The sequence below is a fragment of the Rhinolophus hipposideros genome (assembly GCF_964194185.1).
Source record: "Rhinolophus hipposideros genome assembly, chromosome: 10".
Classification (NCBI taxonomy): Eukaryota; Metazoa; Chordata; class Mammalia; order Chiroptera; family Rhinolophidae; genus Rhinolophus; species Rhinolophus hipposideros.
This window is the reverse complement of record NC_138056.1, coordinates 46,571,417-46,589,731: the sequence shown is the minus strand read 5'-3', so window position 1 is coordinate 46,589,731 and position 18,315 is coordinate 46,571,417. Positions and strand designations below refer to the sequence as shown.

The window sequence follows — 18,315 nt, the reverse complement described above, 5'->3', positions numbered from 1 at the left end:
TTTGGTTTCCTTATCTGTAAAATAAAGATAATATCCTGTCATAGGATTTTTGTTGGAGTTAACAAGATAACATATCTTTTTTTTTTTTTAAGTTTTAATTTTTAATCAAAACAATACATGCACATATAGTTTTAAAAATCAAATAGTACAAAAGGGCATACATATAATGAAAAGCAGTAAGTCCCTGCCCATCCCTCTCAACTCTTTTTTTTTTTTAAATTAATTTATTTATTTATTAGTTTCAGGTGTACAAAACAAGGTAATACTTAGACGTTCATCATTTATATCCCTCATACTGTGAACCCCCCTCCCCCCATCCACTATCCCTCCGACCTCACACTGAACCATCACATTATATATATAAAATTATAGTTGGTATTCATTAAAAGATAACATATCTTGAGCACTAAAAATAGAGTCTTGTTCATAGTAACATTCAGTAATCACAAACATTCATTTGCACATGGACAGAGATAGGGCCACCACTGAGAGACACAGCTTTCAATACCAAGGCTCACCTCACCCCACCCTGGTCACCACCTGGTCCCCCAAAAAATGGAGGTATGGAGAGAGGCTTTGATACAAGAGCCATTCTCGTCTATTAGCTTTATCTATCAATATGACCAAAGAGGACAAAGCACAGCATAGGGACTATAGTCAATAATATTGTAGTAACTATGTACGGTATCAGATGGGTACTAGATTTATTGGGGTGATCACTTTGCAAGTTATATAAATGGCTAATCACTATGTTGTACACCTGAAGCTAATATAATATTGTATGCCAACTGTAATTGAAAAATAAATTAATTTTAAAAAATAGCGGCATTATCTTAAAAGTCCACAAGATGTCAGTATTTCCATGTGAGAAAAGATGTGATGGTCTGAGATTAAAAGGACTCCCCACCATCTGATGCCAGAAATTAATTTAAAGTGAATTTGATATAGAAATAATAAAGATTGGTCGATTTAATTGAATAGGCAATATATGCACGTGGTACAAAATTGAAAAGTGTATACAGTGGAAGGTAAACTCTCCCTACCTACCTGCTTTCCCTTATCTCCCAGCCCCTTTTGTTTACCTCAAGGGCAACTATTTTTAAAATCTATCCAGAGATATCCTAAATACATATAACCACATAAATGTGAATATATATATATCCTAAATACATATACAAATATATACATATACAAATATATACATATCCTAAATACATATAACCACATAAATGTGAATATATATATATATGTGAATGTATATATATATATATGTTTTCAAATAACACTAATGACTGTGCAATTCAAATGTTCTGTGCCTCAATTTTTTTTTCTACTTAGAATACCTGAGTGACCCAGTCTGTGTGGCTTGTCCCTTCATTCTCTTAACAGTGAATTTGAGAAGCAAAAGTTCTTAATTTTGACGAAGTACAATTTCTTATTTATTTATTTATTTATTTTTATGGATTGTGTTTTCGGTGTTGTATCTAAGACATCTTTGCCTTACTCAAAGCCACAAAGATTTTCTCTTTGTTTTCTTTTAGAACTTTTAGAGTTTGGCTTTTAAATTTTGGTCTATAATCCATTTTGAGATCCTATTTGGCCAAGTCCTTTGTTTGAGGCTGCTGAGATTGGACGTGCGGATCGTGCAAGCGGAAGCTGAAATCTGGCAGCACATTCCTTGCCTAGCCACGCACACTGCATGGGGGCCCCTTTTTCTAATTCATCCCCTGGGAACCTCATTCTTTACTGTGCGCAGAGGCGTCGCCCTTGTTTCTTTATCTCTTGTGTTGTAGGTATTTTTCATATTTTACAGGAGTTTTCTGTACTACTTAGCCTTTCATCACCATAGTGTGAATATATTTTCCCCCAGATTTGTCATTTGTATTTTTCACTTTTTATGGTATTTTTCCATCAGAATTATTATTTGTAGAGTCAAATATATCATTCTTTTCTATTGTGGGTTCTGAGTTTTGTGTCACACCTAGAAAGCTCCCCTACTCCAGGTATTTTAAAAAATTACTTTATGTTTTCTTCTAGCATTTTTATGGCTTCTTTTTTCACATTTAAATTTTTTGATTCAGTGGGCATTTATTTTGGTGCAAGATAAAAAAGGAGTAAGATAAAAATCCAATTTGGTTTTTTTTCCAGTTGGCTACCCAGTTGTTCCAATTCCATTTACTAAATACTTGTAATTCATCTTTTCCCCGCTTACATAAATTGGCAGATTTATCATAAATGCAATTCTTATACTTAGTGTAAAAGTAGCTATGTTACTCTGTCCAGTGGCCACATGCCACACTTTGATTCTATGGGAAAGAGACAGATGACAAGAAAAGGAGGTGATATAAGAGATTTATTTAGCAAAATATTTTCCTAGTATGATTTGGGTTGGTGTGCAAGATTTCTACATTTACAATATGGTACCCCAAAAAAAATCTGTTGTGGTAGCAATAACCTTGATCATCAGGAAAAGATTAAATTATATTCACTATCTTCTATTTGTTAATAGAGGAATGCGTGCAATGTATTTGAGAAACAATAATGCAGGAGATTTTTCGTACATACTCTGAAACAGACACCACACATGCGCACCACAACACACACACACACACACACACACACACACGTTTCCTTCCTCAGAAATGCAAACTGTGTAATGGCTAAGAGTTTGGGCTTTGAGTTAGACAAAATTGGGAATACTAATATTATCTCATGGGGTTAACGTAGGAATTAAGTGAGTTTGTTTATATAAAGTGCCTGATTCAGAATACATACTCAATATTCAGTAGCTACTAACTTTCTATTTGTGTAAAATGCTTAGAAAAGTTTCTCCAAGATTTCTCTGATGTGGTTTACGTGCTATCATTGGGGTATTGTGCCTTCATTGACTAGAGAGACCACATGAAAAACACACCCAGCAAACCTAAGAGAAACTTATCTGAGCATTTATATATATAACAGATGCAGGCTGGTTATTTTGCACAATGGATGGAACACAGCAAATAGTCAATACAATTTAGCTTCTAGTATTGTTCATCTCTGTGGGAGAGTGGGAATGGAGACAGTGGTATGGCAATATCCAGTAGGGTCTGCAGGAAGTGAATTCCATGTCTTCAGACACTATTCATTAGCTCCTAGGTACAGTGCTACGTATATTTAAAAAGATCTTTGACTCCTGAGGGTTAACCAGAGTGGATTACAGGATTCATGATGTCTACATGTCTTATTACTGGTGACATTTACCTTGATCACTTGGTTAAGTTGGTGTCTTCCTGCTTTCTCCACCATAAATTTTTTGTAGTTGATAGGTATCTTACAGGAGATGCTGAGACTATACAAATACTGTTTGTCCTTAAAATTTTACCCACTAATTTTAGCATCATCTGTGGATCCTGTCTGAAATATTAATTACTGTGGTATTTGCAGTGGTCTCTATTTCCCTCTTCCTTCTACAATTATTAATTCAATTTTTACTGTAAGGAAGAGCTGTCTCTTTCCTTACTCCTCCATTTATCTATTAGATTGTTATATTAGTATGGCCTCATTGATATTTGTTTTACTGTATAGGTTAATACCATCTACTATCATTATTTTTTGTTTAATTGTTCCAGCTTTGGTCATTAGGAACTTCTTCACATTGGCTCCTGTGTTCTTTCACAAGCCTGCATCTGGTTTTGAGCCTTTCCTTTCTGGCAGAGAAGGTATTCCTGGCTCATCTTGTATTTGTCCTGCGCCAGTCTTGAAAATACCATTTCTCCTTTTATTGGAGAATAGTGTTTAGATCTAGGTGCTAGGTGTACTCAGTATTTAGGGTGTCATTGCTTCTAGACTCTCTCAGGGGACAGAAATAGGTAATGTATAGACTATCCTAACCCACATATACTTATATATCTACATTTCAAAACTGTGAGTTTATACTGATACCCCTAATTCTAATCCAATACCACAAGGTTAATTTTAGCTTTTTCTCTTTCCTTATTTATAACTTCTTTCTCCAACAGTGAAAAACTCAGCTCTCATTACCTACTATTTACTTATTTGTTTCAAAATGGGTGTTGTTTTGTTTTTCAGAAGCAGTGTTTTTCTCAGAAGCCTATATGAGGTATGATCAAATGATATGTTTAGACAAAAAAATTATTACAGTAAAGGACACATTGCCACTAATCTCCCTCAAATACTGCCCCTCATTTTGAAAACACTTATCCCATCATTCTTGCCACTTTCTGAAGCAGTTCTGGAGGTTCTCTTTCATGAGTGTCTTTAGTTGCATTGTTGTGGCTGCCTCAATGTCCTGAATTTATTCAAAACGTTTACCTTTCATGGTCATTTTGACTTTGGGGAAAAGCCAGAAGCATCATGGTGCCAGATCTGGAGAATAAGGTGAATGAGGACACACCATAATGATTTTATTTGACAGAAATTGCCGTACCAGAAGTGATGTGTGACACGGAGCATTGTCATGATGGAGGATGAAGTAAAGACACTCATGAAAGAGGACTTCCAGAATTGCTTCAAAAAGTAGGGTAACTGGAACCTCATATAAATCCCTGCCTTCTGAGCAGACCAAAAGGAAGTCATCCTGAGTTGAAGATCTTTTAAAATGTTAGTGACGTGACCTGGAGGTTTTTGAATTGGTTATTGATGATCTAGAATTTACTCTGAGGCCTGGCTGATGCTAATGGATATTCCCATGCTCTCCTACTACTTCCCACTCAGCCAGACATGATCATTTAACCTCTTAGTACTCCCTACCAGATGCTGATACTGATTCAACCCTGCCTTGTACTCCTTATGGATACTGTTTGTGAGAATCAAATGAGAGAATCAATGTGCTTTGAAAATTATGCAGTGCTAAGTAAACTGAAGGGCCTTGGAATGTGTCTGCTCAGAGACCGCTTTTTCTGCTCTGACCAACCTAAAACTGAGAAGCAGAAGTATTCTAAAAATACAGAGAGGGTGAAGCTGTTATAGTGAATAGAGTGGCTAAAGCTAAAAAGACAGGATATCCAGGGAATCTCTTAAGATTTGAAATGCTTTGTCTGTTGAGTAATTTTAATATATTTATTCATTTATTCAACGGTTATTTCATGAGTGCCTTAGGAAGGGATGAAGAAATGAGAAGCTCCATCCCTGCCCTCAAGAAGTTTAAAGTGGGGAATCCCAGGCATCACTAGAGTAGGGACTATGATAGCTGCCATTTCTTGAAGACCTACTGTGAGCCAGGAACAGTGGTGGTTACATATTAGCTTATTTAATACAGGTCTACATATTATCTCATTTAATGCAAGCAATCATCTTGAAGGTAGGTACTAACAATCAGGTAAAGAAATTTGTCCAAGATTACAGTCGTAATTGAAATCTAGGTCTGCCTGCACTCTAAAACTCATATTCATCCCCCCACGCTAATAAGGTGAGAGTCATCTACTCACTGACCAAATACTTCTTGAGTACCTCTTTGTGTTCCACACATTAGTCTGTCTGCTAGCGACATCATAGTGAAAACACAAAGGCCCTGTCTCATAGGGTTCACGTCCTACTAGAGAAAGACACTGAACAAAACAAATATTTCAGTATGTCAGCTGTTAAGTCCTGTGAAGAAAAATTAGACAGGATGAAAAGGATAGGGGAAGGGAGATTGCTATTGTAAACAGAATCGTCAGGGAAGGCTCTGCTAACGTCAAGTTTGAGCGGAGACCTACAGGAAGAGCAGGCACAAGAGAAAGGACTGGCATGAAGAAGAGCTTCCTCCTTTGCCTGCTCATGGATTAAGCGGGGGCGGGATAGGGGTGCAGGTGTTTATGGACTCAGAGTCAGAAAACTTGACCTTTGTTTGATTTACTGGCACATCGCTTCACCATTGAGCCTCGATGCCTTTCCCTGAAGATGGGAAGGAGAGTCCTTGCCCAGCTGCCCGCACGCAGCTGCCATGAGGATGAGACAGCCCACGGGAAGCTCTTTGAAAATAACACAAGTGAGAAAGCAAGACCAGGAGTCCGTTTTTCAACCGAAAGGAAGTCTGTGTAGGAAAATAAAAGGAATTCCTATTTCAGGGGCACCAGTTACCCTAGACATTGTGGTGAAAAACTGTCTCAGGCTTAAAAGAGAAATAGTCTAAAAGAAATAAGCACAGGTTTCATAATAGGCCTCTGCAGAAGATCCCTGTTTAATTTACACTGCTCAGAAATTGAGTCGCGTGTTTTAACTTGATCAGGGATTCGCGTCTTAATCGCCACGCCCCACCTTGTCATTTGCCTTCTTGCTGCGCCCCCGCCCGAACTCCATTTCCCAACATGCCCCGGCTTCCTGTAAAGCGGCAGTCATTGTGACGCGAGTTCCACAGTTTTCTGGGAATTGTAGTTTATTCGTTCTTCAGCTGCGGAAAGCTCTGGGGCTGTGGACTACCACTCCCGTGAGGTAGTGCGTAATTCCACCCCGTTCGCGGCGTCTTCGAACGCGCCGCGGCAGCCATGTTGGACGTGTCCAGCACAGGGGCCGGCACCAGGGGCTTATCGAAGCAGCTGTCACGATGTTGGGATCCCTGGTGTTGTGGAGAACAGCGCTGGCGCCGCGGCTCCTTCTCCAGCTGCTCAGGTCCCCATCGCTCCGGAGCCATGGAGGTCCCTCCCGCCGGATTGTGACCATCGGGGGCTGCGGGGAGCCACCGTGGCTGAGGACCACCATCGGAGGGCGCCCTGGAACATCGCTGGCCTTGCTCACCCGAGGAGGGGCAGCCACCAGGGGGCGCCAGAGAGGACGCACCGAGACCCAGGACCTTGCAGCCGCCACATGGGGACACCTTCCTAGCCTGGAAGAAACACTCCCAGGACACGACAGCTGTAACGGGGTCCCCAGCAGGGCCGGACTGGGCATATGGGCCTTGGCCACGGCTCTGGTGGTTCACTGTTACAGCAAGAACTCGTCCAACAAGGGTGATTATCGGAGCAGTATGGGTTCTAGGAGGGAGAGGCTGGAGAGGCGGGAGGAGTGTCCTGACTCTGTCTTTGGAGGGTGGGAGGAACTTGTAGATGTAGAACAGCAGGATCTCATCCTGGAGGGACCCAGACATCATCTAGTCACAGGGGTGGAGTTTGCACTGTAGAGCTTAGTGCCTCTGAGTTGTATAATTTCCCATCATAAATCAGTTCTTCTTCTTTGGGCGTCACTATGTCCATCTGTACAATGGGAGCATTGGACTAAATGTCTAAAATTAGAGCATGGTCCTTTTATGCTCCAATATTTTGTCTGGTCCCGTTCTTCTAAGCGTGCCCAGGAAACTGCGATGTGTTTTAAGGGCAACCGCTAGATGGTTTAGAAAAGTTTATCCCTAAGGTGGCCTAAGAAAGGAGAAAAAGAGTTGGTTTCAATCCCATCTTTGCCACCACTCATCCCTTGCTCTCTGGCTTCAGTTTCCCAACTTATAGAGTGAAGGATAATTTCTCATTATTCTTACAGTGCTGTTATTTTGACTCCTTGTAGTTCAGCCTCCTGGGCCTGTCCATCAGACTCTCTGGGTTTTCTGTGCCTGATCTCAGGCGTGAAGGGATTTTGCAATATGGGGCCATTGGCAGGAGAAGGAAGACTAGAAGTTGGCTCTGTAGAGACCCAGAGCAACCATGGAGGCTGGTTGACCCAGGTTGGCATCTCACCTGGGTGCATGGAGCCGAGCAGGGACTGGGAGAGTGGGCAGAGCCAGATTTCCGGCCTCAGTGAGTCCAACCACTCAGGTTCTCAGCTGTTCCTTAAGGGGGGAGACTGAGGCATGGTGTTCATAGAGTCCATGCATCCCAAGCTTTAAGACTTTGGAACAAGGGGGGGACTGCCTTGACATTTGTTTATTCAGCAGCTGTGAAGGAAATGCGTTGGACTGGGAGTAAGGGCAACTGGGATCTTGTTTTGGTTACTTCTGACTCCCATTGGCTTTGAACTCTTGCTTCTCCTCACTGGCCCAGTTTCCTTATCTACAAAATGAGGATGTTGAAATAGAGACTCCAAGGGCTCTTCTAGGTTAGGCATGCTATGATTCTGTAACTTGCCGCATTTTGTGTGTGTCCTGTTTGGGGCTAGTTGTGGAACTCCTGACTTTACACAGACTTAGTTAGGGGGACTTAGTTAGTTAGGGGGACTTAGTTAGTTAGGGGGACCGTGCAGGCAGCAGGCAGTGCAGGCAGTTAGGCCCGTGGGTCTGGTGAGTGGTCTGTGTGTAGTTGGAGCATCAGAGAGACAACGGGAAAGCTATCCTGGAAGATTGGCGACCCCCTGATGGGGAATTTGAACTTGAGTTCTGAAGGATGAGGCAAGAGATGAAAAGGCCTCATTATGACCTTCCTGAGAACAGGGAATGCATCCTTTCTTTCTTTAATTAAACCTTCACATTGTCCATCATAGTGTCTGGAACGTAGTAGCAAAGGCTTCAGGGAACAATGAGGTGAGAGCAGATGGAGGGGGGTCTGGATGTCAAGCAGGAGGGTTTGGAATTTCTCCTGTAGGCAGTGAAGAGCCATGGAAAATTCATGAGCTCAGCGAATGTCGCGAGCCCGTATATTTAGGTGGATTGGGGGAGGTATCCAAGGTCTTGCCTTAGAGGTTCTTGGGGGCTCTGGACTGACTTTGTGGCAGGTGAACCCCAGCAAGGAGACTAGGGTCTGTTTACCAAAATAGATAATGACTGAAACCATGACCATTTTTGACCCTTCTAACTTGCTAGCTACCCTGTCCCCTGATTTGGAATTGTAAGCTCAGGCCCAGTGCAGTGGTAGAAATTGTACTCTTTAGGAACCAGTAGGCCCTGTTCTAAACTCATTTCTTGCTCCCTCTGTGACCTTGTAGAAGCCACTGCCTTTTGAAGAAAGAGGGAACAGTGGATACAGGGATCTCTGAGGAATGCTTGTTCCCCTTCCAGCTGGGCGCTGCCTGAGTGCGTGCTTGGAGGACAATTGGGGGAAGATAACCAGGAAGGACCTGGCCCTGGCCGGGAAGTGGGATGAAGGCATTAATGTTTGACCCACAGAACTGGTTTGCGTATGCTTGATAAGGTGGCAGTCTTATCCCTATTACACTGCCAAGGAAACTGAGGCTGAGGCGGTTAGGTGGGTTGGCCAGGTCATGCAGCAAATTAGTGGCAGGTCTGGGATGGGAGCCCAGGTCTGTCTCCAGATCCTCTCTTTCTAACCTGCTCGTGCTTCCTCTCATGTTTCACTGGATGAGTCTCTTGGCTGGACTGAGAACTCTCTGAGGCAAAGCAGGGCATGAGTCTGTCCAGTGGTCAACAGTGGAGCTGTGAACCAGGCTGGGCACACAGGGCTCCATGAGCACTTGGTACTAACTACAGTGGTACCTCGGTTTTCGAACGTAATCCGTTCCTGAAGACGGTTCGAGTTCTGAAACATTCGAAAACCGAGGCGCGGTTTCCCCATAGAAAGTAATGCAACATGGATTAATCCGTTCCAGACCTTTAAAATCAACCCCTAAAATAGCAATTTAGCATGACTTTTACTATCTAATGATACCATAGATCCATAAAATTTACGGCGTTCGTAAACCGAACTGTTCGTCAATGGAGACGTTCGAAAACTGTATTTGAAAAAAATTGTGCTTCTGCTGTTCTTTTGAGATTTCTGAGTCGGGCAGTTTTTCTTTGTGGCCACATGGTGGTGCCAACAGCCTGCAGGGTAGGCCAGGCTTAGCGTTTCTGCTAGGTGACTCCTGAGGGACCCGAACCCTCTATTTTGTGTCTCGCTGCGCTGGGCTTGGCACTGGGGAGTTTGCAGATTTTTACGCCATCATTTCATCTCCTCAGTATTCTTGAGAGCCTGTCAGGGCAAGGATTGTTGCCACGACATTACAGTCATGGAAGCTGGGATTGAGAGGCAAAGGGGCTGCTGCAGCCCTTGGTAAGTAGGGCGGGCGGGTCGGAGCCAAGTCTTTGGACTGCTGCTCCTGGCTGTCTCTCCTCTCAGAGCGGTCCTCATCTCTGCCTTCCTCTCCCTGTCCTGTCTGGGCTTGTGACCTGTGACGTCAAGATTCCAAAGTAGGCTGAGAAAGGAATTGGGGGAGAAAGGGGGCTAGGTAGAGGAGTGACGAACACCAACGGCAGTCATGTAACACACACACCGCGTTTACCATCGGCAACACGTGGTGCTGGCACTTGACCGCGATCACCTGCGTGGTGAGAGATGTTCAGAGTTTGGGCTCTATCCTAGGAAGACGGGGAGGACTCGTTACCAGGGGATCCCAGGTCGGCAGGGGGTGTAGCCTTCTCTTCACTTAACAGGCGTACCTCATTTTGTTGACATCACTCTATTGTGCTTCACAAATGTTGTGTTGTTTACACATTGAAGGCAAGACCCTCCACCAGCGAAAAGATGAGGGCTCATTTTATTGCGATTCTCACTATTGGGGTCTGGCACCGAACCCACAATATCTCCAGGGTACGCCTGCATCTTGGCATCGTTTCCCTTGTTAAAGCCCCTGTTTCTGACGTGCCTCCACCTCTGCCGTCCTGCTGGGCCCTCTAAGCTGCCTGAGGGGTCGTCCTGGCCAGGGATCTGACCAGTGCCCCGTCTCTCTTCAGATGCAGCCCTGATGGAAGCTGCTCGCGCCAACAATGTCCAGGAAGTCAGCAGGTGAGTGTCAAGCCCCAGGCCTTGCTGTCCCCCCAGGAGGGCCTGAGTGGGTGAGCGCTTTTCTCGGGTGATGACCGCCTTGGAGGAAATCCTCACGCTAAGCTGGCAACTGAGCCCCTTAGTCACAGAGTCACCTGGGCTCCCTTGGTGAGCCCTGTGTTACCATTTTTTTTTTTTGCCCCCGGATACCTCTGGATCCTTCCACTGCTTTTTCCTTCACGGGGCATGGTTTGGAGTCCCCTCCACATCCTGTGGGTTCCTCTCCGAATCTTCCAGTTTGTTCTCGTTTCTTTGCTTGTTGCCTGGATGGGGTGCAAGTGGGCACCCATGGAAAGGCTTAGGGATTTGGGAGGGAGCTGGAAGAGGCCTTTCTGCCAGGTCTGCGGGGGCTAGGAGGACCTGCCCGCTGGCCCGAGTGCCCATGCTGGGCTCCTGCCCAGGGGCTGACTGCATTCCTCAGTTCCCCCTGGCTCAGCTGGGCCCCTTATGACCACTGGCTGGTTGGATCTAAGACTTGTTTTGGGTCAGGGGCAGGACTCAGTTGGGACCCAGCCTGGTGCCAGGGGCAGGATGGATGCTCAGACTGGGGCCAGCATAGGGCATCAGTATGGGATATTGGTTAGGGGCAGAGGTTTTGTTCTTGGTGACACCAGGGGCCCCCACTAGTCCTAATCTTGACCCTTTTGGGCCTGTTGTAGAGAGCTAGATGGCCACAGGACACTCCTCTAACCCTGCTACCCCGCCCACATTGTAGGTAAGAAGTCGGGGCTTTGGGGTGGCTGGCCTGCACCCAGTGCGCACCCCCTTGGTGCTCTTCGCCACTCCAGCTGCCTAATACAAGCTGTACAGCAAGTGTTGAGAGGCAGCTGCAGCCCCCACCAAGACTTACTGCTTTGATTCCCTTTCATTTTATCTGCAGCGTTATTGATTCTCAAGGGTGCTTTTGAGTATTAATGTTCAAGGCTTAGTTTTTAATAAACCACTTTTGGCAGTATGGGCTGGGAGTTGTTTCGTAGCCTAATAAATATGATAGAGCAATAGTTTAATAAACATGCGATGATGCATCTTAAAAACCCAGCGCAGATGTCAGCTTGTTGTTATAAGAGCCATTCATAACGGCAGGCTGTGCGTGGCATCTTCGTGCCCCCGAAGCACGCGCCTCGCTTCCTTCTGCTGCAGGACGCGGGAGGAAGGGGGGAGACTGGCTGGGCCCTGCCTCGGAGGCCTTTGCTGACCCTGGAGTCACCTGTTGGTAACGGCTAAGGGCTGCCAGGCTGCTGCTGTCCTCTGCTAAGCCAGTGCAGGCCGTACATTTGCAGAATGGCAGTGCTCTGAGGCCACCTTGCTGTCACCCAGGGAGGCTGAGTTTAGCCTATTCCATTCGCCCCCATGTGTTGATTGTTTTAGCTCTTTCAAATACATGTTTTTCTAATAGGAGTTAAAAACCTGCCCAAAGAACAGAGAAAATGATTGAATTGATAGTGTGTGTGTGACTCACAACATTCATTCTTGTCTGCGTGGCCAGGGTCTGCAGAGGCTTTCGTGTGTGTGTTCCCGGTTTCTAGCCTGCTGTTTCCCTGCCTCCTCTGTCCCATCTCTCGGGCATGATGACTCAGAATCTCCCTTCACCCCTTGTGAGGGACTCAGAGATGAACCAGCCACAGACCGTGCCCGTCAGTGTGGCAGCCTCCCCCCTGCTGTCCCAGAAGCAATGAGCAGGGAACAGGCTGAGCAGAGGCAGGGGCAGAAGATGCCGGCTGCCGGGCCGGTGTCATGTTGCTGCTGCCGAGGTGGCCCTTGTGCAGAGTCGCAGGGTGCGCGGAAATAGAAGGTGATTTGGGAGAAGCTGGAATGTGCGGGTTCTGGAATGCCCACGCTGAGGAGTTCTTCAGAGCACTGGGGAGACATGAGAGGCTTTTGAGCAGTGAAATTGCCCTGTTAGGGTCATTCAGAAGGTGAAGGATGAGCTAAATTGGGGAAAGGCTGAAGGCAGATCTGTCGAGAGACTGTTTCAGTAAAGACAAATTTAAGGTAATGAAGGCCTGAAGAAGGAGATCCTTCCTCCTTCTCACCCAAAACAGTTCTTGCTTCTGAATGAATGAGTGGCCCTGCTAGGCACCAGAGGGCGGGATGTGTGTAACCTTGGCTCTGGTGTCAAGGAAACAGACATGAAGTTACAGTTACTACCAGTTACAGTTCTTCCTCCTACCAGAGCTAGGCCTAGAGCTGGGGCTGGGGAGAGTCTGACCGTCCTTGCTGGAAGGAAACCTGCTTGAATTCCTATAGCAGGTCCTCATTCAGCCTTTCTACGCCCTAGACTCTGCATAGGTGCTTCATGCTGCTCTGAATTTCTTCCTCTGTGTGTCTTGGCCCTTAGCTTTGCCCAACAGACTTGCCTATAGCAGGATAGAGTCCCATTCTCAAAAGTGATAACAGTAACTTACACATAATTTACGTATGGTTGGGTCACCATGTGTATGATCAGTATGATCCGTGGTATCAGTATTTGGAATAAAACTCAGACCTGGCAAGTAATATTGCCCTCTCCCCTTCCCCCCCCCCCCATCCTCTCGGGCTCTGTGCTGTGTGTGTCTCTACCTTGATGTCCACCTGTCCTCCCCAGCCCCAGCGCCTTGGGAGAGTCCAGGGCAGCAGGCTGAGCTCTTCTCAGAAGGGAGGTGCTTCATTCACCTCTCGAAGGGCACTCTGGAATCTGCAGGTCCTGGGGGCTCCACGCACGCCGCCCTCATCTCTGCTCCTCACCTGCTTCAGTCTTCCCAGCCTCCCAGGCTCAGTGCCAGTGCTGTGTGCCTTGTGACGCCTTCCTGACTCCTCCGCACTGGGTGTGATCGCCCCTTCGTGTGCCCTGCTGCTTCTCCCTTCTGGTCTGGGAGGGTATAAGTGTCGTCTAGGGAGGGCTTACCAGCCTGTGGAAGGACAGGAATCCTTATCCAGGAGCAAAGTTGGAGGTCAGGTGAGAGAAGCAGGGCTGAACATCAACAGGAAAACCAGCAAGGTTCACACGCTGCCCGAATCAGGAAGAGGTCAGGAATCCAACAGGGTATGAGATGATGGAGCCCAAGGCTCTGGACAGCGCCCTGATGTGTGGGCACTGTTGGCCTGCTGTATGTGGCATTGGGAACTAACTGTGTGGCTTGGACCTGCCAGGCTAAAGGGGCAGGGTCGGACTTGCCCCCTGCCACGCCCTGTTCTTTTCATTAAGAAAGCTGGGGACTAGACCTCATCTTCAACCACTAGACTGTGTTCCTCCCCAGGACAGGGACACAGTGGCTCCCTGCATCTCTTCCTCTGTTCTCCAGCACAGCAGAACTTGGGGAAAGTTACTTTTTACTGACTTTTCAGCAAGCATGAAGCGGGCAGTCCACAGTCTTATTTCTGGACTTCCATGGCCTGTATCGGGGAGGCGGGGTCCCTGCCGCTTCCCTTCCTTCTCTCCTCCTTTCTCCCTGTGTGGCATTTACTTCCTTCCCTCTCCCCCATGGCACTTAAACTTGATTAGTGTGCTCACCTCTTCAGGAGGGGAGACCCGTCCTGCCTCGCCTGTCCACCTGTCAGCAGCACGAGCAAGTGGCCCCATGCCTGGGCCCAATCCAAAGCCCAGCCTGGCTGCTGGATTCAGGAACCACTCACCCGCAACCAGGGCGCAGGGCAGACGAGGCACATCTGTCCAGGCTCCGGCTGAGCCGCATGAGGAGCTGTCAGGGCGAGGAGGAGTGAGGCCTCCTGTTCTCCAGTGGAGATCACGTGTCCCTTAGAGCAAACTTGAGTGAAAGACAACACCGCTCCCCATTTCCCTTCTCCCAGCGGTGAGCTGGGGTCCTCTGTGGAGTGCTTAATTCAGTTGTTCATCAGCCTAAACATTCTCTAATGAAGGAAGCCTGGTCTAAAACCTGGACATCAGACTGCCTGCCCTTTCCTGGATTCATTTGTTCATTTGACAAAAATTTCCTGAGCACCTGTCATGTTGGGTCCTATGCGTGGCACAGGGGACACCTGACTAGGTGTGATTCCTACCCAAGGTGGCGTCTGTGGAAGACAGTGCTGAGAGACAGGAGCCCAGAACGTGCTCCTGACCAACTTGAGGGACCAGGGAGTGTCCTAGAGGACATGGCACCCAATTAAAGTCTTAAAATACCCGTCAGGCTTAGCAGATAAAAGGGGAGGGCATTCTAGGCAAAGGGGACAGCGTAAGTGGTCGCACCAAGACAAAAGCAGCCCAGGGTATGTGGTGAGGAGGGGGCAATTACATAGTGGTCAGCGTTGCTGGGTCCCAGTCTGAGGCTAGAAGGGCCTGGAGATAGGTAAGGGCCTGGTCATAGAGGACATTGTCCGTTTGTCCCACAGTGATCGTCTGTCCAGCCTGTCCTCTCTGCCTAGCCCTGAGCTGATTTTCTTTTGGTGGCTATGCACCGAGGAAGGAGAAGTTCCTGCCCTGGAGGAACCCACCACCCCTTCCCCAGGTGAAGATGGAGGCTACTCAGAAACAGAACCAGCAGAACCAGGCGCACGCTGCCTACCTTCTGTGAGTCTAAGTAACACGGAAGATGATGATACCAATATTGCACAGAACTGTAGAGTGCTTATGGTTAATAATAAAATTAGGACTTCACTCAGCCCATATTTATGAGTGCTGATTAGGAGCTAGGCCTTGGGCTGCTGCTGGAGCTGCAGTGGTGAGCAAAACTGGCACAGCCCCTGCCCACTTGGTACGTGAAGTCTAACGGGGAGCCAGATGACTAATTATGTAATTATAATTAGCACTTCAAAATGAGTTCAATTTGTCTTCCAACAACGGTGCAGGGACAACTGAATGTCCATATGCAAAAAATACAGTTGGAGTGCTACCTCATAACACAAAAGTTAACTCCAAGTGGATTAATGACCTAAGTGTAAGAGCTAAAACTATAAAACTCTTAGAAGAAAACATAGTAGATCTTAGTGACCTTGAGTTAGACAAAGACTTCTTAGATGTGGCACCAGAAGTACAAGAAACCAAAGGAAAAAAAGAAATAAATTGGACTTAATCAAAATTAAAAACTTTTGTGTTCAAAGGACACTTTAAAGAGAGTGAAAAATCTCTGCCACAGAACGGGAGAAAATATTTGGAAGTCATAATATCTACTAAGAGATTTGTGTCTACAATATATAAAGAATTCTTAAAACTCAACAATAAAAAAGAACCCAGTTTAAAAATGGACAAAGGATCTGAATAGACATTTCTCCGAAGGAGATACTCAGATGATGAATAAGCACCTGAAAAAGATCCTTAACACCATTAGTCATCAGGGAAATGCTCATCAAAACCACAATGAGCTGGCACTTCATCCCCATTAGGATGTTAGAATCAGCGAGACAGGTAATCAAGTGTCGTGAGGAGGTAGAAATTGAAACCCTCAGATGCTGCTGGTGGGGATGTGAAATGGTGCAGCTGCTTTAGAAATCAGTTGGCATTCCCTCAAGATGTTAAACACGGTTACCTGATGACCCAGCAAGCCTACTCCTAGGTATGTACCTCAGAGAAATGAAAACATGTACGTTAATGTGCTTCTACGTGATGTAGCCCGGAGAGGGAAACAACCTCGTGGTCCATTAACTGATAAATAATCTGATGATAATGTAGCCACTCAGTGGAATATTGTTCTTCAGTGTAAACGAATGAAGTTCTGTTACAAAGGACCACATCTATGATGCTATTTATCTAAAATATCAAGGTAGACAAATCCATAGAGACAGAAAGTAGGTTGTTTATGACAAGGACCGGAGAGGCTGGGGTTGGGAGGGACAGCGGATGAGCCCCCAGTTTCTTTTGGGGGTGATGGCAATGTACTGGAGTCAGTCGTCAGGGTTGCACGACTGTATGTACTAAAAACAATTGAGTTGTACACTTTGAATGGGTGGATTGTATGGTGTGTGAATTATACCTTAATACAACTTTTTAAAAAAGTGAAGTACAAGACACTAGGGAATCTAACCTTGCGTAGGCGAGGGGTGGAGGTCGGGGTTTGTAGCAGTATGGGAAGCAGCTGAAGGATGAAGAGAAAGGTGGAAGAACGTTCAGTTAGAGGGAACAGTAGGTGGAAGGCTCTGAGTCGAGAAAAGATGTGAAGTCGAGGAATGGAGAGAAGCCAGTATGGACTCTAGAAAGCAAGGGGGAACGTGGTATGACATGGAGAGTTAAGCAAGGACCGCATCACACTGGGTCTGTATGCCATGTTAATGATTCTTATTTTTACTAAGAGCAGTGGGCTGCCATTGAAGAATGTTAAGGTTTTGTATGAGAGAGGGAGGGACACGGTGACATGATCTAGATCTATAATTTTAGAAGATCACTGGTTGCTCCGTGGAGAAAAGATTGATAGAGAGCCATGCTGGAGGCAGGAAGACTGGTTGAAAGCGACAGGAGTAGTCCAGGTGAGAGAAGATGACGGGAGGTGATGACTGGATCTGAGACATCAGTAGCAGAGATGGAGGAAGTAAGCTAGAGGACCTGGTGATGGGTGGGAAAGAACATTATCAGTGCCTGACACACAGTAGGTATGCAATCAGTGAATGTTGAATGAATAGAATTGGCTGTGGCTGATAGGGAGAAGAAGGTGTGAAGAATGAATCTCCGTTTTCTGGCTTCATCAGCTGCCTGGGTGCTGTTCCCAGTTCACCAACAGGAAGATGCTAGAGGGGGGCTGGGGAAGGAGAGGATGAGTCCAGTTTTGAACGTGCTGAATTTCACATGCCGGCGACATACTCAGGTGATGTCAAGCAGGCAGCTGTATGTATGGGCCTTTTTGACTCTTCCCACTATGCATACCACGCTGCCTCTCAAAATCTCCATCACTTTAGAGATTGTTTAGATTTCTGGTTTTAGAAAACAAAGGACTTCATAGCAGCTCAAATTTGTTTACTAGGTGCCTTTGGGAAAAAGCCTGATTTGGCTTGCGGTTCAGGAAGGAAGAGGTGGTGTCGTGTTGAGGGCTGAACACGTTTGTTTTAGATTTGCATCGATGGTTTGGTTCTTGTCCCCAGATGCTCCAGCTTGGGGCTCGAGGCACTTGCTGTCCTCGTGCCAGGATGAAGGTGTCCAGAATGTGCTTAGCTACAGCACAGGTAAATGTTCTGCCCATTGATCCAGGGATTTTATCTAATTAACAGAAACCTGGGCTGGTAAATACATTTGGCTGTCTCGGGGCCTCAGAGAGGCTGTCTGTTTATCGATTGTTGTATCATTGTCGCTGGGCATAAGGATGGAATCAGAGCAACCAAAACATCCAGCTCTCGTAACCAGCAAATATGTAAATGTCCTTGTGGCTTGAGTGGATTGAAACAAAAGTGTTATCTTAGACCAAAGGTTAAGGCCTAACTGGCATCACTCTTGTAATGTGATGCTTGTCTTGAGAGCTCCCTAAGATCCTCACACTGTTGATTTGAATGCCTGGGTGTGACCAACACAGGCTTTGTGAATGCTGGGATGTTGGAAGGCAGCATCAAGTTATGGAACGAATACAAGATTTTTAGGATTAGAAGACCTGGGTTCCACTTCTGAGACCGTTACTGACTGACTCTGGGACCCTTAATAAGTTTTAGAAACTCCTTTCTGAGTCTTAGTTTCCAAGTCTTGTTAATGGGGTTCTCACTGAGATCTTTCAAATACAGTACCCAGTGTTATGCTCTGCGGAGA

At 46.1% G+C, this 18,315-nt stretch overlaps 1 protein-coding gene across 2 annotated transcripts in view; it reads left to right on the top strand.

Annotated features, from left to right (window-relative positions):
* The first annotated feature begins 6,468 nt into the window (after nucleotides 1-6,468).
* Nucleotides 6,469-18,315, top strand: part of CLPB (ClpB family mitochondrial disaggregase) — a 136,992-nt gene continuing 125,145 nt past the window's right edge. For both annotated transcript variants that reach the window (XM_081062572.1, XM_081062571.1), the window contains exons 1-2: nucleotides 6,469-6,929; nucleotides 10,571-10,622. In XM_081062572.1, coding sequence (XP_080918698.1) covers nucleotides 6,527-6,929; nucleotides 10,571-10,622 — 455 coding nt within the window. In that variant the 5' untranslated portion in view covers nucleotides 6,469-6,526. The remainder of the gene's footprint in view (nucleotides 6,930-10,570; nucleotides 10,623-18,315) is intronic.